This window comes from Terrapene carolina, unplaced genomic scaffold (assembly GCF_002925995.2).
Source record: "Terrapene carolina triunguis isolate 2854851 unplaced genomic scaffold, T_m_triunguis-2.0 Scaffold130, whole genome shotgun sequence".
Classification (NCBI taxonomy): Eukaryota; Metazoa; Chordata; order Testudines; family Emydidae; genus Terrapene; species Terrapene triunguis.
In genome coordinates, this window is record NW_020664481.1 from 32,064,517 (window position 1) to 32,089,689 (window position 25,173).

General features: G+C 41.2%; 1 protein-coding gene across 6 annotated transcripts in view; it reads left to right on the forward strand.

The window, feature by feature from the left end:
- ABCC12 (ATP binding cassette subfamily C member 12) overlaps positions 1–25,173 on the forward strand; it is an 84,389-nt gene that overhangs the window by 45,705 nt on the left and 13,511 nt on the right. For 5 of the 6 annotated variants that reach the window (XR_003899834.1, XR_003899835.1, XM_029911802.1 and 2 more), the window contains 11 exons: positions 1,615–1,818; positions 9,619–9,753; positions 9,857–9,959; positions 10,040–10,111; positions 12,273–12,362; positions 13,734–13,837; positions 17,102–17,308; positions 19,155–19,381; positions 20,783–20,920; positions 22,887–23,073; positions 25,074–25,163. Coding sequence is in view for 4 of the 6 variants with exons in the window: in XM_029911802.1 (XP_029767662.1) it covers positions 1,615–1,818; positions 9,619–9,753; positions 9,857–9,959; positions 10,040–10,111; positions 12,273–12,362; positions 13,734–13,837; positions 17,102–17,308; positions 19,155–19,381; positions 20,783–20,920; positions 22,887–23,073; positions 25,074–25,163 (1,557 nt within the window). In the remaining 2 variants the exon portion in view is untranslated. The remainder of the gene's footprint in view (positions 1–1,614; positions 1,819–9,618; positions 9,754–9,856; positions 9,960–10,039; positions 10,112–12,272; positions 12,363–13,733; positions 13,838–17,101; positions 17,309–19,154; positions 19,382–20,782; positions 20,921–22,886; positions 23,074–25,073; positions 25,164–25,173) is intronic. The other variant, XM_029911803.1, reaches the window with a different exon arrangement.

Here is a 25,173-nt window from a genome sequence, read left to right on the forward strand (position 1 = left end):
TAATTACACACCTTCCAAGAACTGCAACAAATGAAGCAGAAATCCTACAGACAGCAGTGGCAGGGGAAATCAATAAGTTAGGCAGAGGTCCTGTGGAAGAAATAGGATGTGATCATGTAGTTAAAGACGATCATGAAGCACGTGCACAAGGAGGATGAACGAAGGTTGCACAGGCAACCTGAATTCTGGCATTCCCTACCATTTGAGAGGATGACTTTGCAATCTTCACATTCTTTTAATTATGTTTTTAGATGTAGTTTCCTAAATTTCTTTAAAAACTTAAAAACTGAAACAGTAAATATTTATTCATATGGAACCTTATTGAGCCTGTGCCCATCCCTGTGGTTCAGTATTGTTGGGATCTTTAGATCTGCAGCACAGTCCTCTATGACTTGCGTTAATAGAGTACAGTAACTCCTCACTTAAAGTCATCCCGGTTAACATTGTTTCGTTGTTACATTGCTGATCGTTAGAGAACGTGCTCATTTAAAGTTGCGCAATGCTCCCTTATAACGTTGTTCGGCAGCTGCCTGCTTTGTCCACTGCTTGCAGAAAGAGCAGCCCATTGGACTAGCCGGTGGGGGCTTGGAACCAGGGTGGACCGGCAGCCCCCCCCTATCAGCTCCCCGCTCCCCTAAGTTCCCTGTGCGGCAGCCGCCCAGCAGGCTATCAATTGCAGGCAGTTCAGTTGTCCCTCCACCCACTGCCCTGTGCTGCTCCTGTCCTCTGCCTTGGAGCTGCTCCGGGGAGCCTCCGGCTTGCTGTGCGGGGGGGGGGAAGAGGGAGGCTAATGTCAGGGTATCCCCCTCCCCCGTACTCCTGCCCCCCGCTTACCCCTTCTCCATATAGGGCAGAGTGGGGACATGACAGGGCTCAGGGGGAAAGAGCTTGCTGGCCGCAGCTGTCGTCTCAACTTCCTGATCTTTTTAAAGGCAATGTACTTAGAGTGGGGTCTTGTTCAACCAAGCTTCACAATCATCATTGCTGTGCACAGTATTAAATTGTTTAAAACGTATACTATGTGTATATATATAGTCTTTTGTCTGGTAAAAAAAAATTCCCTGGAACCTAACCCCACCATTTACATTAATTCTTATGAGGAAATTGGATTCGCTTAACATCGTTTAGCTTAAAGTCTCATTTTTCAGGAACATAACTACAACGTTAAGTGAGGAGTTACTGTAATTGGTAGCAGCAGAAAGCGGTTATCTTCTATGTGGACCTGCCACTCGAAGAGATAGACACCCTTTGCCAGTAGATTTTACAGCTATTTACTAGACAGTAAGGGAATTTTGAGACTCAGGAATAATGGGTTCAATTCCAGTTTCTGTAGGAGAGTGAGCTCTAATGGTTACAGATCCTTCTGAGCTGTCCCTGCCAGTCTCTCCCTGTTCCCTTCTGGTTCTATAGCCCTTCCTCCCCAGATCCTGCCTTCTTTCCTGCTCTTAGCTTGCCTGACTTGGCAAAGTTATAAGCAACTGAAAACAGGGTCTTATAATGCAAAGTTTTGTGCAACCTTTACTATAAGGAGAGGACCTATTATTATATGTATATATAAAAAAATCAAACAATTATTACCAATAAACTCATGCAGTCATCTTTTCCCATTTAAAGATAGGTGAAAGAGGTCTCAACCTCTCTGGAGGCCAGAAGCAAAGAATCAGCTTAGCTCGTGCTGTTTATGCCAATAGAGACATTTACTTGTTGGACGACCCCCTATCAGCAGTTGATGCACATGTTGGAAAATACATTTTTGAGAAATGCATAAAAGAGGCCCTTAAAGGAAAAACAGTAGTTCTTGTAACTCATCAACTACAGGTAATTAAAACAATTAATATTATTAATGCAATAATTATAAATGTGAAGTATATTTGAAGCATATATATGTATAAGTATACATGTAAAATAATATTAATATCACAAACAAAACAATGTAAGCGAAACTGTACCTAATAGAGGAGACAATTTCTTTCGATTTTTAGTATGTTGGAGATTGTATGGTAAGTGTTCTGTTGGGGAAATAGAACATAAAAGGAGAATGTGGGACAGCCTAATAATTAATGTTTAGGTCCGGGTGCTAAGTTCAGGCTCTAACACAGACTTCTTGAATGACGTTAGGCAGGTCTGCTATAAAGGTCATCAGTGAAATAGTTAAGTCATTTTAAATGTGATCCTTAGGTTGAGTGGTTAATATCTTACTGAGATGAATACGGCTTAGAGTTATTATTTTAGGTTGTCTGGACTCATGCAGACAACTCTGTACGGGTTTACATTCATTACATAATTTCAAGGTTTTCTTTGCAATCAAAAGGATTGGAAATATCTTTTTTTAAAATTAAAGCTTAGATTCTGAAGAAGGGAGTGCATTCCATGGCAAATTCTGCGGCCGTGGAATGGTGGAATACACAGGACACTGACTGTAGGAACCAATTAACTGGTGTTTAAATGTCTCTAAAATCTGGGGATACAGATGCTTTCATAGGTAATTAAGTAGTCTCTCACAGTTAGTTTCTTTTTTTGAAGGTTAAATAATTCAACTATTGCTATCAATAAGACAAAATTGCTGTTTATTTATAGTTTTGGCCTTCTCTCTTCAGGTTAAAATTATTATTTTAATTTTTAAATACGTGCAAGGCACTCAAGTACTATGATGATGGGAGTAGATATATAGATAGATGTTTCTTTTTTAGACTCCACCTCAGTTTCCATTTCTGGAGAACATTCTAGGAGCGAGGACAATTTAATCAACTGCCTCCAGTTCTTCATTTCACACTTGTTAGCACTGGAGATAGGGAGCCCTCTTTAATCACTTTATACAGAGATATACCTATCTCATAGAACTGGAAGGGACCCCAAAAGGACATCGAGTCCAGCCCTCCACCTTCACTAGCAGGACCAAGTACTGATTTTGCCCCAGATCTCTAAGTGGCCCCCTCAAGGATTAAACTCACAATGCTGGGTTTAACAGGCCAATGCTCAAATCACTGAGCTATCCCTCCCACCTAGTTTGAGCTACCTTATGGGAAAAATCATAATAGTAAAATATAGGATATTGGTAGTTAGTTTATTAGGAGCTCTAGTTTCCCACTGGAGATTAGCATGAGTAACTTAGAATAATGGAAAAAGCATTAAATAGCCTCTGCCTTTCATTTGACTGTTTGTTGCATTAAGTTAATAGCCATTGAAAACTAACCCCAATATCCTATATTTGGAACTTACACTTTCGTGGTATACATGAATATATTGTATCATACTATAGAATTAGAATTTATCATTCCTATTTCATGATGAGATATCATTGAGCTATAAAGTATGTATCTTTAGATAGGTTTCTTCCTCAAAAAGCATTTTATCAAAAAAATCCGATTTAAATTAAAAAAATCCAATTTTTTTTATTTTTTTGAAAATATCATTGATTTTTATCCACCCTGCTCCTGGGGGCCAATTCATTTGAAATTACACAATGTAGTGTCTACACTATCCCTATGTCAACACGTGGATGTCGAATCAAGGGAGGGGAGGGATAGCTCAGTGGTTTGAGCATTGGCCTGCTAAACCCAGGGTTGTGAGTTCAATCCTTGAGGGGGCCACTTGGGGATCTGGGGCAAAATCAGTACTTGGTCCTGCTAATGAAGGCAGGGGGCTGGACTCGATGACCTTTCAAGGTCCCTTCCAGTTCTAGGAGATGGGATATCTCCATTAAAAAAAAAAAAAAAAAAAAAGGAAAACAACAAAAAGGGAAGGAAAATAAGAAAAAAAAAAAAAACATAAAAAAAAAAAAGAAGGGAAAAAAACAAAAAAAAAAAAAAAAAAAAAAAGTGCTATGCCTCTCGTGGAGGTGGAGTACAGAAGTTGACTTTACAGACCACTTAGATCAGTGGAAGGGACTCAGTAGCACAGACACACACATTATTAGATCGACATAATGAGGCTTATGTTGACCTAAGTTTGTAGTGTAGACCAGGCCAAAGTCTCCGCTCCCGGGAGGAGAGGGCTGACTGCAAAGCTAATTCCTTTCGCAGCTTCAGTCACTCTGGCTCTGGGATAGAACTCTACCACCCAGGCTGCTTCCCTGGAGTCCTTTCAGACCCTACTTCAAAGCCTTCCACAGGAACCCAACTTGCTCCCTGTGATTACCCCCCCAACTGAGCTTTCTTAGTCCTGAGGCCCAGCTGTTTCATGCTATCACTTGACCCCAATTAATCTAGCTCCCTCAGGCTGGGAAGCAGCTAATTAATTACACCGCAAATGAGCTGACTGAACAGGGCTAAGGTGACCATACATCCCATTTTGGCAGGGGCAGTCCCTTTTTTAAGCCCTGTCCTGGCTGTTCCAACTTTTTTTGCAAAACTGTACATTTATTGCATTTGCTCTTGCCAACTGAGGAATGCGTGGGGAGGGGGGGGATGAGTGGGCAGCCCTGCACGAGAGGGAGGACTCAGGAGAGAGGCTTTGCGTGGGCAGGCGTCAGGGGGCCTTGGGCTAGCCCCACATGCTGTGGGTAGAGGGGGGCCTCAGGCCAAGTAGGGTAGAGGGGGGCACTGGCAGCAGGGGGGCTCGGGCAGAGGGCACGGGAGTTCAAGCCAGCTCTGCGTGTAGGCAGACGGTAGTGGGGCTTGGGCCAGCCCCACACATGGGAGAGAAAGGGAGGCCTCAGGCCGGCCCCATCAGCAGCAGGCAGGTAGGGGTGGGGCGGAGGGGGGGGGTCTCAGGTTGACCTAGTGTCCTGTTTTCCCTTTGGTCATCCTAAACAGGGCTGACTACCCGCAGGCCTTTTGGCCCTTAAGGGGCAGGCCACCCTGCTAGAGCCATGCACCCAAGCATACCCAATAACCTAGTGGTGGGCAACACAGGTGCAAGTCCCTGCTCTGTCTGATTCAGGCCAGAGACTTGAACCTGGATCTCCCATGTCCCCACTGAGAGCCCTTGCTAGTGGGTGTTCTGGGAACAGGCACAAAACTTCAAAAGCTCTTGGGTTTGTCCCAACGCAGAAAAGAATAAGCATTTGAAATCTTAAATTGTTTTTTGCAGGACAGGAAAAACTTTCCCCTCCAAGCTCTACCTCCAGGCTTACCAGACATACAGTACAAAGCCTTGTGTTTGAGCAGACATCTCTCTGCAGTCTAAAGTACTGTGCTTCAAGCCCCTCCTCCTTCCATTAACAAAGTAGGGAAATGTCTCCCTTTTGAAAGTCATAATTTTCAATAAATCTTAATTAAAGCACAGATGTCCTTGTTCAGCATTAGAGCCTTTATACTGGAATGCATTTCTCATAGCTTCCTAATGGCAAATATGTCTCAGGAGTTGTTTTTTTGTTTGATCTAATACACCCATTTCATTTTTCACTTTTTTTGTTGTTTTTGTTGCTAGTAATATAAAAGCAATGTACCAGCAGGTGGCACAGCAGCAACATTTTACACTGCCTTGAAGCAAAAGCTGGAGGAGAATGTCCTACACTAATGGAAGACATTAGCGTCGCATGTAGTAAATGCCAATATCTAAATTAATGCAACATTAAGGTTGGTCTGATAAAAGAAAAGAAAAAGTCAGGAAACGCAAAATGTGAGGTTCCTACAGCAATGTTAACTTGGCCACTCTGCCCAACCTGTATATTTGTGTTTAACATTTAACAACATAAATAGAAATGTAGAAAAACAAGAAGAGAAAAACCTACATATGTATACCTTAGCTGATTTGACATTGCTGTAGAAGCCTTTGCTTTGCTTGATTTTTTAAAAACTTTTTATTTTAGCAGGCATCCTTCATAATACATTAATATAGTTGGCCTCATTTATAGAATCATAGAAGATTAGGGTTAGAAGAGACCTCAGGAGGTCATCCAGTCCAACCCCCTGCTCAAAGCAGGACCAACACCAACTAAATCATCCCAGCCAGGGCTTTGTGAAGCTGGGCCTTAAAAACCTCTAAGGATGGAGATTCTACCATCTCCCTAGGTAACCCATTCCAGTGCTTCACCACCCTCCTACTGAAATAGTTTTTCCTAATATCCAACCTAGATCTCCCCCACCGCAACTTGAGACCATTGCTCCATGTTCTGTCATCTGCCACCACTGAGAACAGTCGAGCTCCATCCTCTTTGGAACCCTCCTTCAGGTAGCTGAAGGCTGCTATCAACTCCCCCACCCCTCACTCTTCTCTTCTGCAGACTAAACAAGCCCAGTTCCCTCAGCCTCTCCTCGTAAGTTATGTGCCCCAACCCCCAGATCATTTTCGTTGCCCTCCACTGGACTCTCTCCAATTTGTCCACATCCTTTCTGTAGTGGGGGGCCCAAAACTGGATGCAGTACTCCAGATGTGGCCTCACCAGTGCCGAATAGAGGGGAATAATCACTTCCCTTGATCTTCTGGCAGTGCTCCTACTAATGCAGCCCAATATGCCGTTAGCCTTCTTGGCAACAAGGGCACACTGCTGACTCACATCCAGCTTCTCATCCACTCTAATCCTCAGGTCCTTTTCTGCAGAACTGCTGCTTAACCAGTCGGTCCCCAGCCTGTAGTGGTGCATGGGATTCTTCCATCCTAAGTGCAGGACTCTGCACTTGTCCTTGTTGAACCTCATCAGATTTCCTTTGGCCCAATCCTCCAATTTGTCTCAGTCACACTGGACCCTATCCCTACCCTCCAGCGTATCTACCTCTCCCCCCAGCTTAGTGTCATCTGCAGACTTGCTGAGGGTGCAGTCCATCCCATCATCCTGATAATGAATAAAGATGTTGAACAAAACCGGCCCTAGGACCGACCCCTAGGGCACTCCGCATGATACCGGCTGCCAACTAGACATCGAGCCATTGATCACTACCCGTTGAGACCGACAATCCAGCCATCTTTCTATCCACCTTATAGTCCATTCATCCAATTCATACTTTGCCTTTTTCCAATCGTCCGGGACCTCCCCCGCTTGCCACAAGTTTTCAAAGATAATGGCCAATGGCTCTGCAATCACATCAGCCAATTCCCTCAGCACCCTTGGATGCATTAGATCTGGACACATGGATTTGTGCCTGTCCAGCTTTTTTAAATAGTCCTTAACCTGTTCTTTCACCACTGAGGGCTGCTCACCTCCTCCCCATACCGTGTTGCCCAGGACAACAGTGTGGGAGCTGACCTTGTCTGTGAAGACCGAGGCAAAAAAAGCATTGAGTGCTTCAGCTTTTTCCACATCATCTGTAACTAGGTTGCCTCCCCCATTCATTAAGGGTCCCACACTTTCCCTGACCTTTTTCTTGTTGCTAACATACCTGTAGAAACCCTTCTTGTTACCCTTCAAATCCCTTGCTAGCTGCAACTCCAGTTGTGTTTTGGCCTTCCTGATTACACCCCTGCATGCTCGAGCAATATTTTTATACTCCTTCCTAGTCATCTGTCCAAGTTTCCACTTCTTGTAAGCTTCCTTTTTGTGTTTAAGCTCAACAAAGATTTCACTGTTAAGCCAAGCTGGTCGCCTGCCATATTTGCTATTCTTTCTGGACATTGGGATGGTTTGTTCCTGTGTCCTCAATAAGGCTTCTTTAAAATACAGTCAGCTTTCCTGGACTTCTTTCCCACTCATATTAGCCTCCCAGGGGATCCTGTCCATCAGTTCCCTAAGAGAGTCAAAGTCTGCTTTTCTGAAGTCCAGGGTCTGTATTTTGCTACTCTCCTTTCTTCCTTTTGTGAGGATCCTGAACTCAACCTCTCATGGTGACTGCTGCCCAGGTTGCCACCCACTTCTACTTCCCCTACCAATTCTTCCCTGTTTGTAAGCAGCAGGTCAAGAGGAGAACGGCCCCTGGTTGGTTTCTCCAGTAGTTGCACCAGGAAGTTGTCCCCAACATGCTCCAAAAACTTCCTGGATTGTCTGTGCACTGGTGTATTACTCTCCCAGCAGATGTCAGGGTGATTGAAGTCCCCATTAGAACCAGGGCCTGTGTTCTTATCTTCCTAAATTATTTCCTAAAGAAAAAAACTCTGTGGGGATGGTGAAATGCACCAGTGCATACTTGCAGGAGACAGTGATATGAGTGCGCTTCAAGAACTGAACTCATACGTTGCACTTATTTGGAGCTGAGAAAAACTGCACTATTGCCTCCTTGAAATCAACTGGGGGTGGCTGGGGTAAGGACTTGCTTATACAATCTGGAATGCTCTCAAAGAGGGAAGTGGGGGAAGATTGTGCGCCAAAAAATTCTACATGGCTGTTCGGGTGCCACAGTGGCCTCTGTTGGGTGAAAGGCAGAACTGCAGCACTTCTTAGGCAGAATGTATTTTCTGCAGGAAAAAAAATTCTGCGCCGAACATCAATTCTGCGCGTACATAGTGGTGCAGAATTCTCCCAGGAGTAATAGTCACCTACTTCAAATTTCTCAGGTTCTTTAGGTCCCAGTACATTCTGGGGCACAAAACCCCAGAGCCCAGATCTGAACTGAATGTATAATGTGATGATCACATATTGACATGTCTTTTGGGGAGAGAGTAAGGGGCCTGCCAACTTGTCAAGAAGTACAGTTTGACAGAAAAGGCTGAGGAAAGGTGATTGTTGAAGTTAATTTTCTAAGAGACTCATGGGGCAAAACTAATCCCCAGCACCCAAGGAAGGGAAGAAGAATACTCTCATCAAGGCAATGAAATTACAGTGGAGCCAGAGCCACTCCATGAAGCCAGTAGGGTGAAGAGAACTTGCAGAGGCATGGTGCATCCCTCTGCAGTTTGAACATCCCCCCATGCCTCTAGTGCAGCAGCCACACTAGTTTTGCTGCTGTACCTGTACCAGTGAAGGCAGGATTTGCCCTTTATGTGCAGAACTGTGACACTAATAACTTGGGGAGATTTGGTTCAGATTTGTCAAAGACAGAATAAATAGAAATCCAATTAGTAAATTAAGTGCATCAGATCTGCCCTGGCCCCTGCTCTGCACTGCCATTCAGTTGGCCTAAAGAGGTTGGAAAGAAAACATAAGCAGTCAGCTTGGAAACCCTCTGCCAAGGAGAAATTCTTGGGTGAAGTACAGCCACCATAGCCAGTTGTTATGCTATCTCTCTTCAGGAACTTACAGAGGGGACATGTTGAGGTCATGCCAAGAAGGGTGTGTGACCAGAGTGCCACTGTGCTCTGACAATCTCCAATTGATATATCAGATCCTTGGAATCATAGCTAGCCCTTAGGCTCCACTAAACTACACAGGGTCCAGCACAGAACCAGCCCCAGGGTTATAGAAAGTGCCCTTTTCACAGTTCTTCCTCTCAGTGGCCCTCACCATTTATAAGCACAGCTAAGGAATGAATCCATTATGTTGGCTAAATTAAAGGGAAGAGCATCAAGTTCAGTGGAGCCCAAACAAGCTATTTTTGTAATTTAGGCTGAATTTTTGAAACAAAATTGATCGTATTGGAAAGCAGTTTTAAAATAATTCCTTTACACAATTAATTGTGGAGTACAGACAGAGGCATAGACACCTGCATGAATGTAGTAAATGAACATAGAATTGCTGATGTTTTCCCAACTGTGAAATGAAACCTGTTAATTACCATCATTCACTTTGAAGACACTACGCGCATGCATTTATTTCCAATGCAGTTACAATATTTATGGAATTAATGGTCCATTCTTAAAAATCTGTAGTATTTAGAATTCTGTGATGAAGTCATTTTATTAGAAGATGGAGAAATATATGAAAGGGGAACTCACAAAGATTTAATGAAAGAAAAAGGACGCTATGCTCAGCTAATTCAAAACCTCTATATGGAGCAAGCAAAGGTAACAGTTAGCCCTTACTCTTAAACATATTCTGCTTTTACATGCCTTAGAATATTGAAAATAGGGTTTCAGATCTCACAAGTAAATTTTTCTTATTTTACAGGACCCAGAAATTATTTTGACTGGATCAATAAAAGAACCAACGAGCAAAACTCAGGATAAGAGTGATTCCTCAGGAAGTTCTTATGGAGGAGTTGAAAATCCTGGTAATGTATTTTAGGACAATAATCAGAATTGCCTATACTCTGTTGTTTAAAAAAGACTAACTGTTCTTTCATACACATAGCTTTTGTTATGTCTGATGAAGAAATCATCATAAAGGAACCTGAAAGAGACCCACAAAGGGGAAATAACACAGGTATGCTACAAAGATTCACTTGTGCATCTTTCCAAATTGTTGCTTTAAAAAAATAAATTTAATTGTATATTAATATAGATTTCTGATTTGAAAGAGATTGCTGCATTCAAAATGTGCTGTATCCATCAACTAGTTTCTGTTCCTCAGATCCTCTTGCCTGCGCTGATTAGTTGCTCTTTTAGGGATGACATTGTCTTTTTGCTCTGTTTGTACAGCACAATGGGATGTTGGTGCATTACTGCAAAACAAATAATTATTCTAAAATAATAATAAAATTGCCTTTCCTGACCTGATGGGCAGAGAGGCAGATCAATCATCATTGCCGCCTCACTTTTTGGAACAGTTTTAGATTAATTTAATATTTGTGAAAAATGCCACACTGAGAATACTGTAAGCTGATGTCTTCCCTTTAGAACAAACAGGGCCGGCTCCAGACACCAGCGCAGCAAGCAGGTGCATGGGGCGGCCAACGGAACGGGGTGGCACGTCCGGCTCCTCGGCGGCAATTCGGCGGCGGGTCCCTCTGTCCCTCTCGGAGGGAAGGACCTCCTGCCGAATTGCCGCCGAAGGATGAAGTGGCGGCGGTAGAGCTCCCGCCGAAGTGCTGCCAATCGTGGCTTTTTTTTTTCCCGCCACTTGGGGCGGCAAAAACGCTGGAGCCGGCCCTGGGAACAAGCATAACACAGACACTTGCAGTGCAAGCACCCCCACATTTGCTCTGCCACTGTGCTTCCACTCTATTGTAGACCAACTGAGGCATTGCTGGAGAGGTAGTAAGTCTGAGTGGGGGGTTTTCTAATGAGACTCCCAGTAAGAGAGTCCTACCTCCACCTTCCATGTTGGTGGGGTGAAGCAACCTGAGAGACATTTTTTCAACGTGGTTGGAGGAATAGGAGCAACTTTGAAATTTATTAAATGTAACTTGTGGAAGAGTGGGGTTGTGGCTAAAAAAGTGCAGGGAGGAGAGAGAGAAGATAAGACACAGCCCATTTTGTTATCTGACCTGAAAGATGAAAATTTTTAAGCACTGACACTGTTCCTTCATTGGCATAGCTGACACTGTCACTTATAAGAACATCTCTCACAAATATGAAGAAGTTAAAATTACCTTGGCTAAACTGCCAGCCAGAGCCTTCAGTAGAACCAAAGGTCACAGTATTAATGCTGAACAGAAGTTTCTCATTTGTATCGCCCAAAGTGGCTGGAACTGTTATTTCAACTGCTCTTAAAATCCTTTCAAGGAAACATAATGGGGTTAGGACAAACAAAAGACACTTTCAAAGCTAAATCAAAATTACAGGGATGTTATAAAGGAGTGCTTCTCAAAGTCGGGCCTCTGCTTGTTCAGGGAAAGCCCCTTGTGGTCCGGGCCGGTTTGTTTATCTGCCGCGTCCGCAGGTTCGGCCGATCGCGGCTCCCACTGGCCGTGGTTTGCTGCTCCAGGCCAATGGGGGCTGCGGGAAGTGGCGCAGGCCGAGGGATGTGCTGGCCGCCCTTCCTGCAGCCCACATTGGCCTGGAGCGGCAAACCACGGCCAGTGGGAACCGCGATCGGCCGAACCTGCGGACGCAGCAGGTAAACAAACTGGCCCAGACCGCCAGGGGATTTCCCTCCACAAGCGGCGGACCGGCTTTGAGAAGCACTGTTGTAAAGGACTAATATAGACAGCAAATTACTTTTTAGCTAAAAAACCTCTCCCTTCACATCAAATTCTATACATTAGCAGTGTAGTGATATACACCGTTTTATAACTGTCTTAGGTGGAGCAGAAAAATTTGGTTTCTTATTCTGCTTTAGCATGCATATTGCTCTGTCAAGGATGAGGAAGAAGAACAGGAATGTCAATAGAGTTTTGCATTCAAACCTATGTGCTATCGATCATTTTTAGCAAATCCATATCATTTACATTTTAATTCTCATCATGATTTTCTAGTCATTCAAAAACCATTATAAAACTGGAGGGAGCATTTACCATATGGCAGCATCCAGAGGCTGTGGGGATTCTTTAAAAGAAGGAATACATTTCACTGAGTTTCTTATGAAGCTACAAATATGTATTTTTGAACATAGAGTCTTTTATTTTGGTTTAACACGCCCGGGATTCCTTGATATTGGGTCAAAATTTTGTTACACGAATGTATGCTTTTTGTTTGTGTGGTAGCTCCTGTAAACCAACTTGTTAGAAAAGAGGAAAAACAAGAAGGCTCAGTGACATGGAAAACCTATCACGCTTATATTAAGGCATCTGGAGGTACATTCTGCAAAAATGTCTTTATACTGAATTTGCTTTTTTTCCCTTTGATATTTCCATTTTTAAAGCTAGGATTCCTTTCCAATGTTTTTCCCTAAATCTAAACTCTAATATTTCAGTTTCAGATTGCCTCATTCTTGATCTCTGTTAAAGTTTCCTGCTTTAATTTTATTGAAATTAGACAAACACACAAAACAATGGTTGCATTTCTCAAGAAACAAAGCATTGTAATCTCCTGATATATTTATAACCTAGAATTGCAGATCACTGGGTTTTATAGAGAAATTGAGTAATAATTTAAGATATTCTGACATTTATTAGAAAGAAAATGTGAAACGTTCTAGTCAGAGTGGAGCCTGAAAAGCAAAATTTGGCTCTAGATTGGGATTTCAAGATTGAAGTTTGGAATAGTTCACATCTGGGTTTTGGTCCAGCTCATTAGATAGAGAAGTCAGCAGTGAAATTCAGGTCTGGATCGGGTTCAGATTTACACACCCCACAGATTTCCAGGGTGTTTGTGAGATTTTGCTTTAAGACAACTTCTAATCCTACAATTATATAGGAAAATTGTGTTTATGTAAATACGTATGCATATTTTTACCCTTAAGATTTTACCTCGCTGATATAAAACATACTGTCTGGGCCTATGGTTAGCCATGGGCACAATTACTGTGCCTGTAAAAGTGCACACACAACTATTTGACCACAAATCCCATATATGCATATGCAAACAAGCATTTATGTTCACAGATCACATAGTAACATACATAAATGAGAATGAGACCCACTTACCAGATTTTAAATATGAATTATTAATCCTTATAACCCCTTTTGGGTTCATAGCCAGGGAGCATTGCCCACTATTTCAATGCTGGTTCATTTAGTAAGAATCATGTGGTGTGTGTGTGCAGTGAGTACGCATAGGTTTTAATATGTACATCAAGTGTTTTCCCAAGCATTAATTTACTAACAGATTCTGAAAACCACACTCACAATCATTAACATTTTGTACAGTCAGACTGCTCACTTGAATAAGAGCTACTTAATATGAGCAAGGATTGCAGAATCTGGCCCTTAGCCACCATTCTGGAAAATACCAAAAACAATTAATATCAGTTCCCCTTCTCTGGGCTAATGGGTTAAATTCAGAAGCCCCTATTCAGTTTTTACCTTGATCTTTACTTCAGGATTTAACTCCTTGTCCCGACATTCTTGTAAATGGCAGTTCTGCGCCTATAGGAAGAGAAGAATAAATACAGATTAAACAATAAAGTCTTTGCTGAGAAGATACACAACAGAGTACATGAGTATAGTATGTTTAACCATTCTTACACCATCAGTTATTAGTCTAGTCTTTTGTTCCATTTGCAGGTTTCATACTGTCTTCCTTTGTTGTACTTCTCTTTATTTTGATGATTGGCTGCTCAACCTTCAGCAATTGGTGGTTAAGTTTCTGGCTAGAACAGGGCTCAGGGGTAAGTGTAACAATTTAATTGTAAATTTCTGCTCCTTAAAACAGAGTTGCACATATATTTGAAGTATTTAATATGAATAATAAAGCTCAACTCCAGCATCTGTAGCATTAAGACAGTTGCTGTACGGCTTCCTTCAAATCCTGCTTCAGATGAAATTCTTATTTCTCTTAATTTCTTTCCATCTCAATTGCAGTTCCTTTTAAAATGGTTTTCATAAATCCTTTCTCTCTAAACTTCAGAGGGCCACTCTCTCTTCCTCTGAACTTTGTTGAACTTGCTCTTGAAAGTGTCCAGTGTGTCATCATTTACACAGTGCTCGTTCAGATTCATATTGCTGAAACTATTTCTCTTTCTCTCTCTCTGAGCAAATAATGGTGTGATTGCCACTTTAGCTAGCATGGGTAACAACAGTAGTGAAGATGGGGCAGCACAAGCTTCAACATGGGCTAGCAACCCAAGTGTGTACACAGGGTTCCTGGTGGGCTTCTACTGGGATGGCTAGCCTGCACTGAACCCTGTGCCACCACATCTTCGCTATTGTTACCCAGGCTAGTTCGATTAGAGCTAGTACCAGTATGCCTATTGGCACTACAATCACCCCTTCATTTGCTGTGTGCACGCTCTCTAAGTAAATGGACCATATCACCCCTGCCACTTTCAGCAGCCTCCTGCACATTCCTATGCAACACTGCCCTCCTGGTTTGCAACACTGTCCCTGGACTCAATCCACAATGTCCCTTTAGACTCACATTTATCTAATCCCCTCCTATCCCACTCATTCCACCTCTACAATTTTGGGCTCCTCCAGAAGTTAATCTTTCTCTGATGCTGTTGTATGTCCTGTATCTAGGATTCTCTGACATCTCTCTCCAACCCACTGACTCACATACTCACCCTAAATTTCCCTTCAAAAACTTTTCCTTCCTCTTTGGCATAGAATGAACTCTCTGTAAAGAACTCTGAGATAATGCATATTAAGTATGCCATATAAAAATCAAATTGATTGTATTATATTATATACTCATTGAGGACATACTAGCTGGGAATTCAAAGCTGTGTATATGACTGATTTATTGCTTCACATTTTTTCACAATGAATATAAATAAGTGGACATGAATCATGTACTGATTTGTATTAGTTTGAGTGCTCTATTGTTGTACATGTTTTACTGGAACAAAATCAGACCTAAATTTCCCATTATCATTAGATAAAAATAATTTAGAGCTAAATTGTGCCTTCTCGCCAGCTGAAGGGCACCAGAGGCCCTGGATCGTAGAGGTACAATGCCTCCCTGGCAATCCAGTTGCATAGGATTGGGGAGAAGTAATTTGCAACATCCCTTTCTGGGGTCCAGCATCTTGCCCCCTTTGCCAGGCAGCTGACTACCAGAGCTGGCCAGTGCATCAGCCCAGTTTCAAAAGACTGTTGGGGAGAAATTTCTTCTTTCTACTTGTCTTTGCAGCTACGTAAGGCTTAGGCAAGTGTAAAAACTTGCCCCTATGTAGCATAAAAGGGGATTAACTAGCTGACAGTGACTCAACTTTAGGTGTTTGGGTTTTTTAATGACAGAAAAACCTAACAATAATGTAAATGAAAACAGCTTTTGTATAAGGTTCCAGTATGCTGTGTTTATAACCCCAAAACTATAACACAATAATAAATAATAATAATAATAACAATACCTAGCTTTTATAGAGCATGTTTCATCAGTAGATCTCAAAATGCTCTACAAAGGAAGTAAGCATCATTAGTAACTTTGTATTCATGCATCAGAACCATGAAGCATAATTTCCAGTAAAAAGGATCAATTTGTTTTCATTCTTCAAGCTAAAGGAAATGCAAAATATGAATATAATGAATGGAGAAAAGTAAAATTGGCTCTTAATAATTTAAGGTGTTATCATTAACAGGTTAAAAATTTGCTTTTTTTAAATAGGGATATCTCTGACAGTGTCCCTGAAAATATAAATAGATATTAATTTTTCCCCTCTTAAATTTACAATATTTAAGATACTTCAAAGGCAAGGAGCTAAAAGACTCCTGATATCTGCAGTTATTTTTTATAAACAAGGGTTAGGCTGACAAAATAAGGTAAAGGTAATTTTTTAAAGGTACAGTGGTGTTTTAAACTCTTGACTTTACTTTTCCTTATCTGATATACATTTCCACGGAAAAATAAGAATAATTGTCTTTCTGGTAACAGCTTTGTCAATACTACTTCTATTTCCATAGATGTACGTACTGGACGGGAAAAAATAAAGTCAGGGTTATAAACTATTGGCTCTTAACAACATGCCATTACCTTATTTTGAAGAGTTTAAGTAAGAACTCTGACTTCTAGATTTCAGTGGCTGGCTGCCTGCTGAAATATACAAGTATAGGTTTTAAAACCCAACTACAGCTTTCAGGAGGCAAAATTATTACATTTTATACAGCACCATAAATACACATGGTACTTAACAAATCATATTACTAGAGTAACAAGGCTGTGGGACCTAGAAACATCACAGGTGTCACTAAGCTCCACACAATAGTAATTTAAAATTTAATGATAACAACATAGAATGCAGATACTTCTCCAAAAGCACAAGACCCTACCACATGCACAGAGGAGACTCTCCTTTAACAGTTAGTTATAGGGTCCTATGAAATACAGTTGAGCAGTTCTGATTCCATTTAGTGGAGGTAAGTGACACACACATACATGATAACTAGAAAAGTCCAAAAGAATTTAATAGGGATAAAAATAAATTTCTATTCAAATTAGAATGGGAGGATAAGTTGTTAAAAGAAATGAGAGATGAGATGTAGGCAAAAGTGGAACTGTCTAATGAAAATGAATTGTATAAAACTTAAAAAAATACAATAAAAAAAGAGGAAGCTAGTGAAGGGGTATGTGTAACATAGCCAGAGAACTGTTGTTACAAAAATCTGTAGGATTTCAAACTGGAAAATCTTTTTCTTTGCAAAAAGTAATAATGTTGGGTGAGATTGAGTCATTATGGCTGCATGACATCAGTGGATATGCAGCATTGTGAGGATTTCACTGTGTAAGGGGGGGGGGGGAAGATTCAAGTGTGGTGTGAAGGTGACATAATAGCACTATGCCACCCCATCTCTGACTCAGGCATAGGGAAAGTGGTGTAGATGAGGGTATCCCTACACTTTAACTGTCCGATCTTCCTTTATCCCTATCCATTTATCATTTTATCAGTAAAAGCTTTCAAATTTAAATCACTGTATTTTACACATTTGCTTTAAAGACAAACTGCAGCCTCCTGAGTAATGAAACAGAATATCCCATTTGTGATATGGGAAGCATCTCGGATAACCCCAGACTGCACTTTTACCAGTTAGTCTATGGAATGAGCATGGTGACCATGATTGTCCTAAGTATCATCAAAGGGTTTGTTTTCACAAAGACAACGTTAAAGGCTTCTTCAATGTTACATGATGATGTATTTTATAAGGTATGGAAAATACATGGCTTTAACCATTATTATGGGATATTTACCATAATAAGCTTATAAAAGGATGGAGTATGGTTTAGTAGTTACTATTGATGCCTGGGGTCATTGGTTCTGTTGCCAGTTCAGCTGCTGCCTCATTGTGTGACCTTGAGCAGTGCACATGAACATTTTGTGCCTGTTTCTCTATTAAATTATAATGTCTGCCTTCTGAACACAGTTGCTGTAAACTTTAAATTAATGTTCACAAAGTGCTTAGAGCTTCTCAGATGAAAGACTCTATGTAAATGCAAACTATTACTTCTTGCAACTTGGACCTAAAATGATTGCTGTTGAGGGAAACTGCGACATCACCATGTGACAGCACTGTGCAATTGGACAGAAACACCATACAGATTTTCACCTTCCTCTGAAGCATCAGATATTGGTCTCTGCTGAAGGCATTTTACTAGACAAAAAAGGCAATGGGTAAAATGTTCAAAAGTGCCTAAAAGACAGAAATTCAAATCCAACTGAAAATCACTCCAGACACTGGAGTCTAAGGGCCAAAGGGTAACATTTTCAAAAGCACCTAAATCCAATTTTTAGAAGTGACGCCAGCTTTACAAAGGTATTTAGGTGTCTAAAGATGCAGATAGTTGCTTGGTGGGCTTTACAAAGGTGCCTAAGCATCTAGGCCATAGGCGCCGACTCCGTGGTTGCTCCAGGGCTGGAGCACACATGGAAAAAAAAATAGTGAGGCTCAGCACCCACTGGCAGGCCCTGTCAATCAGCTCCTCTCCCTCCCCTCCAGCGCCTCCTGCCTGCTGCTGATCAACTGTTCAACAGCAGGCAGGAGGCACTGGGGGGGGGAGGAGCGGAGGCAGGAAGAAGCATAGTGAGGGCAGGACACGCTCAGGGGAGGAACGGGGTGGGAAGAGCTGGGAGAGGAGCAGTGGCAGGAAGAGGAAGTGTGGGGATGGGCACTTGGCAGAAGGGGTGGAGTGGGGGCGGGGCCTGGGGCGGAGCGGAGGTCTAGCACTCCCGAGGAAATCAGAAAGTCGGCGCCTGCGATCTAGGCACCTAACCTGCTTTGGTGCTTTTGTAAAGTTTATTGACTCCTAAATCACCTAGGTGCTTTTGAAAATTTTACCTCATTCATCTAATCTGGTGTGACCTGTCCTTTGTTCCTATATTTTGTGAGGACTTGATTCAGCAAAGTACTTAAGTAAGTGCCCAACTCTAAGCATATGAATAGTTCTATCAAATTCAATGGAACTACTCACCCGCTATGAGAGGCAAGGTGAGTGATGTAATATTTTTATGGGACCATCTTCTGTTGGTGAAAGAGACAAGCTTTCGAGCTTACACAGAGCACTTCTGACCTGAAAAAGAGCTCTGTGTGGCTTGAAAGCTTGTCTCTCTCACCGACAGAAGTTAGTCCAATAAAAAATATTACCTCACCCACCTTCTCTATCTAATATACTGGGACCAACATGGCTACCACAACATTGCAAACACCTGCTTTGAGTCAGACACCTGTTTAAGCACCTTGATGAATCAGGGTCTATACAGTATATCTTATTGTAATGATTCCTTTTTAAGTGTACTGTAGATCCTCACCATTCAGATTCTCATGTGCATTTATTCTGTTATGATCATGACAACAGGAGATAAGCCCTTACTCTATTTTCAAAGGCTGCTTCACAAATATTATGTGATGTTGTGAAAGCTATAATACAGTTGTTTGCTGTTTCTCTTATTTACATTTTAGTCAAGATTATACTAGTATCTATTTTATCACACAAACTCTGAATACTGTAAAAAACAAAGACTGTCATTTGATTCTGCTGTTTCCCTTTATCCACAGATCTTACTGAGTCCAATGAGTTTCTTTGATACAACTCCCACTGGTAGGCTAATGAACCGTTTTTCTAAGGATATGGATGAATTGGATGTGAGACTTCCATTTCATGCAGAGAATTTTTTGCAGCAGTTTTTTATGGTGATCTCTATTCTAATCATAATAGCCATTGTGTTTCCGTTCCTCCTAATTGCAGTTGTTGTCCTAGCTACTATTTTTGTTATTCTCTTTCGGTAAGTTGATGTGCTAGTTCTTTAAGAACTATTTTAAGAATTTTTATTACCTTTGCGGTCTAGCCAATAGCAATTGTAGTTCTTATGTACATCTGTTGTTGAACTCCAGTTGCGAAATACTATAAATTCTTTTGTAAAGGTTTACTGGAGGGTGAGAACTACAGGAACCAGTATCTCATAGAGCAGGCACAGCCAGTGGAAACTGGGAAGCTATCAAATATTTACTGCCTTCTATACTAAGGGCTAAATTCAGTCTTTTGCTTGCACTGTTTTCTGCCAATATAGTCCAGAGCCCTTAGTCTGCCCAAAATGATGTTACAGAGACAGAAGTCATCCATAACCTTCCCTCAACCTATAGGTCTACAATCAGGACCAAGGCCACAGAAATAAGCCAGGCTAGCAGGGGAAGGCATAGCCAAGGTAACCTGGAATGCGTTGATTTAGCCCGTGCTATATAATCTCCAGCAGTGGAGACACTATGGAGACTGCAGCTTAAAGCCACAGCCTCACAGTGGAAGCACCAAGCCACAGTTCTGTTGTTCATATGGAGGATGGATGTTCAGTGGGATGCTGCTGCTTAGGCTCCTCTCCCCATACATGTTTTCTGGCCACATGTTGCGTGTATTTTTCTCACGTGCCTCTCGTCCCTTCTGTACTTGGAAGTAGAGGGGATGATATTACTCTTGCAGTTTTCAAAATCTACTGTCATACTTCAGTACTCATAATACATTATGATATACATGAAGGGCTAGATTATGCCTGGTCTCTCACTGGGGGGCAGAGAGGATACACGTAGCCAAGATTTTAAAAAGTGATTAGTGACTTTGAGTGCCCAATTTGAGACACATAGAAATGACCTGATTTTCATAAAGTACTAAGCATCCAGTCCCTTTAAGGTATCTCAAATTGGGCACCCAGTCCCTTCTGATTATCCAGTCCTTTTAAAGTATTTCAAACTGGGCCCTTAAAAATGGAGGCAGGAGGCACTCACAATTTCTACTCACTTTAAGTTTAGACAAGGAGCTTTCCTCCATTTGTACTTCAGTGCTAGGGTCAGACCCAGCAGCTATCCCTGGGCTTAGGGACTGCTCCCTCTTAGCCTTCAGGGGACACAAGGTACTCCAGGGGGGTGAGAGGAAGACGGTAAAGCCATGGCACTGACCAGCTAAACTAAGCTGACTGGGCACAGAGTGGAGCATAGTATGGTATGTGCACTCCTTCTGCATACTTAGGAGCTCCAGGTAAGGCTGTGAAATGCAATTCCTCTCTCTTTTCCCCCAGTGCAGGCCATTTGAGATTCCAGTTCAGACTACTGGCTTTAGCCATGAGATAGTGATGTATACCATTGGCTTACTGACATATAAACACCTGCAATATCATTTTGTTTTCATTTTGTTGCAGAATTTTTCAGAGAGCCATCAGAGAACTAAAAAGAATGGAAAACATTAGCAGATCTCCATGGTTTTCACACATTACTTCTTCTGTGCAAGGCCTCAGTGTAATTCATGCTTATAATAAAAAAGAAGACTATATCAACCAGTAAGCTGCATACATTACAATTATATCCTGTTTGTTTTGTTTGTCATTTTGATATGGACAGAGAGCACTGCATTGTTATTCTTTACTTGATTGTGGATACTGTGTCTTTGTACACGCAGTGACACTAGGAGGACCACATGCCCCAATTTTATAGGGACAGTCCCTATATTTGGGGCTTTTTCTTATATATGCATCTATTACCCCTGACCTCCTGTCCCGATTTTTCACACTTCCTATCTGGTCACTCTAAGTGACACTGATGAAACCATTCTGTTATTATAATGCAGAACAGCAATGATCCTGCAGCTTTTCATTTTTGTAAAATGATGCTCCTAGTTTGTACCATGGACTCTTAGAAGTCTCACAAACAGCACTATATGTCCTATCTCTCTGTGTCCACTTTTGAGCATTGTGCAATATTTTTACTTTCTGAGTTTTAAGCAATTTCTAGGATCTGAATTAAAAGCCAAGGGGCAATGAGTTCTCACTGGTGGGTTCTCAAAATTATCTAAACCCACACATACAGACCTTTAGGGTTTGATTTGTGATGTCTCGTGAATTGTACCATGTCAGATCTATTCTCCAGAACTGACTATGAACCCTGCTTAGTTTGCTTAATGGTTCAGATCCCATAGCTAGGTCCCTACCAAATTCACGGTCCATTTTGGTCAATTTCATGGTCAAAGGATTTTTAAAATTGTAAATTTCATGATCTCAGCTATTTATATTTGAAATTTCACAGTGTTGTAATTGTAGGGGCCCTGACCCAAAAAGGAGTTGTGGGGAGGTAACAAGGTTATTGTAGGGAGGGTTGCAGTACTGCTACCCTTACTTCTGTGCTGCTGCTGGCAGTGGCGCTGCCTTCAGAGCTGGGCAGCTGGAGAATGGCAGCTGCTGGCCGGGAGCCCAGCTCTGAAGGCCGCCAGCAGCAGCGCAGAAGTAAGGATGGCATGGTATCCTGCAGAGCTGGGCCTTTAGTCAGCAGCTGCCGCTCTCTGAGCTCTGAAGGCAGCAGTGCAGAAGTAAGGGTGGCATGGTATGGTATTGCCACTCTTACGTCTGCACTGCTGCTGGCGGGGCACTGCCTTCAGAGCTGGGCGCCCAGCCAACACCTGTCACTCCTTGGCTGCCCAGCTCTGAAGGCAGTGCTGAAGTAAGGGTGGCAATATCACAACCCCCCCTAAAATAACCCTGTGACCCCCCTGAAACTCCCCTTTGGGTCAGGACCCCCAATTTGAGAAACGCTAGTCTCCCCCTTGAAGTCTGTATAGTATAGGGTAAAAACACACAAAAGACCAGATTTCCCGGTCCATGATGCGTTTTCCATGGCCGTGAATTTAGTAGGCCCCTATCCATAGCTCCTGAAATTCCAAAGGGAAGCTCCCACTTTCCCTATGTGTCTAAATGCACAGGTTGTTAGAACACAGGTTAACTAATGCAACGTTTAACACAATGTAGCACTGATCATAGACAAGGACTGTTGTGTTTTACCTCATGTCATGTGGACTTTGAAGTTAACCATGACACTTCTCGTCTGCATTAAAGGTCTGATTCTCATTTATACTGATGGCTCTTTACACTGCATAAATTACACTTACACACACTTTAAGGCCCCTTTAGACTCCCAGAGCTCCTAAATCTGTACATAGTCTGGCCCTACCAGTATTTGTGGGTCTTGTCCAGATACAGTAGATCATTTCTGTTCCTGAGGATGGCATTTATGGAAGCCTCCCTTTAGAAAAATGTTGCAATATAAATCAATTCCTGAAAAATTCATACTAAGCTGTGGTATCTCCTGTTTTACTCAACTGTGTTTGCATAATATTTTAAGTAAGTAGAATAAAACATGCATGAAGGCTGTCATAAAAATACCTATGTCACCGACTCACTAGGAGGAATGGAACTTGTGTTTACGTGTTAAAACCTCTTTTAGATGATCAGAAATGTTCATCTATTTTCATTTCAGGTTTAAAATGCTAAATGATGAAAACTGCAGCCATTTTCTGCTGTTTAATTATGCACTACGCTGGTTTGCGATTAGAACGGATATCCTCATGACCTTGGTAACCTTCATTGTGGCATTATTTGTTGCTTTGAGCCCTTCTTTTATTAGTACTGCAGCAAAAGGCTTGGCTTTGTCCTATATTATTCAGGTAAAAATAAATGTTTGGTGTCTTGGATTAACCTCTGTTAATTATGTTAGTGCATATACATTTCCTATTCTACCCTCTCTTTATCCTAAAATACATGAAAGTATTATATTCACTTGAAGCCAGATTCTACCACCCTTACTCAGGCTGGGCAATACTTTACTCTGCAAATAGCGCATTGGATACTGAAATCAATGACTCAAGATATTACCCAGCGTGAAAAAGAATGGCAGAATCGAGAACACAGGGAGACAAAAAATAGTTCACATTTTAGAAAGAGCTGAGATTCAAGTTGTACACATAGCTAATTTATGTAAATACGTTATCTCATCCTCATTTCACTGCATCTTACCTTCTATTATTTAATAACTCATTTGTAATATCTTGTTTTAAGTTAGATTGCTAACATTTCAAGGTAGGGACTGTGTCTTTCTATGTGTCAGTACAGCACCTACCAGAGTGTGTATCTGATCCTGACTAGGGCCTTCATGTACTACTGCACAATATATAAGTAAATAATTCCAAACCATTTGTGTTTAGTATATGAATGTTAAATATCCCTTCATTTTATATAGAATTTACCATAGAAAATGATACCTAACTTATTGCAAAGCACAAAAAGGAATGGGAGTTGTTTATTTTTTTAAATGGCAAATGAAAATAAATTCTATTTTTTTCTTTAAAAATTACAATAAACCATCCCATTCTTACACACTTAGGGTAATGTTGTTTTTACTTTCATAACCTTTCTACTTTCAATAAAGTAATAGAAATATTTCCAGTCATAATGAACCTCTCAGAAGCAACAAGTAGTTTCTGCATTTTTACCTTAACTGTTGTCACCTTAGCCCACTACTTTTGTTCGTAACATTTAAAGCTCATACATCTATTAAAAGTTAGTGTGCAAAGATTGAATACATATGCCCAATGGCTTTTACTGCTGGATTAATGATGTGTTGCCAAAATATATTTTAAATGTTAAAAATAAATATGAAAAAATGTAGATTTAAAAAATATATATATTATTTATTCCTAAATGTGAGGTAGTTAAGATGTCATGGAAAATACAAATATATTTATAACACATTTAATTGACTACCGAATATCTCCTAACAGTGAGCATAAAGGCCAGAAAAATGCAGGACTCTCATGTCAAACTGTGAAAGATATTTTTCCAGTTGCTTCAGCTTGGCAAGCTCCATAGGCAGTTGTAATAGCTTTGAAATCACCTCGGGATCTATTATTGAGCTGTGCTGGTGATTAGCTTGTGTGCAGTTTCATTCTCCAAAACACTCTTTTACATTAATTATGCACTCTTCATTCATCACTAGAGCTACTGTAGACAGAAGTGAATAGAAGGTGACTTCCCACAATGCACTGGGCTAAATTCGAAAGGCTGTATGCTGTTACGTGATTCATATACACTTTTTCAAATGCCTGTTACATACAAGGCTAATTAGAGAGGGAGAAACTCCTGGCATACAGTTGTGTGTGTGAAGATTTTACACTTCTCAAAAGGAATGGAGAATTGGCACAGCTGTGGGCTAGATTATACCTAATAGCCTTGCATTGGCGTGGGCATGGAAGGACTATACCACAGCAAGACCCCCGCATGGAGTATTGGCTGAATAAACAAACATATTAGATACACGTTTGCGCACCTATCTTTTGAAGGTCAGACTGTAAGGGATTGATTTTCAAAGACACGAAGGGCAATTAGGCACTCAAATCAAACTGAAAATCAATGGGAATTGGGTGGCTAACTTTCCTTTGTGCTTTTGAAAGTCACACCCTAAATGATCACTATCATATGCATCACTTATTAGACAGAAAGAGATTTCCTGTGAAGCTCTGGACAATGGTCAGAAGAGTTCAGTAAGCTGATATAAATATTAATGAGTTTGTTATTGTTTTAGGCCCTTTTCTTGCAAAGATTTATGATACATGCTCAACTTTATGCATATGAATAGTTCCATTAAAGTTTTTATTTATTTTTTTAATAGTTGAGTGGACTTCTCCAAGTATGTGTAAGAACAGGGACTGAGACAGAAGCTAAATTCACTTCTGTTGAACAGATACAAGAATATATCTCGGTAAGAAATA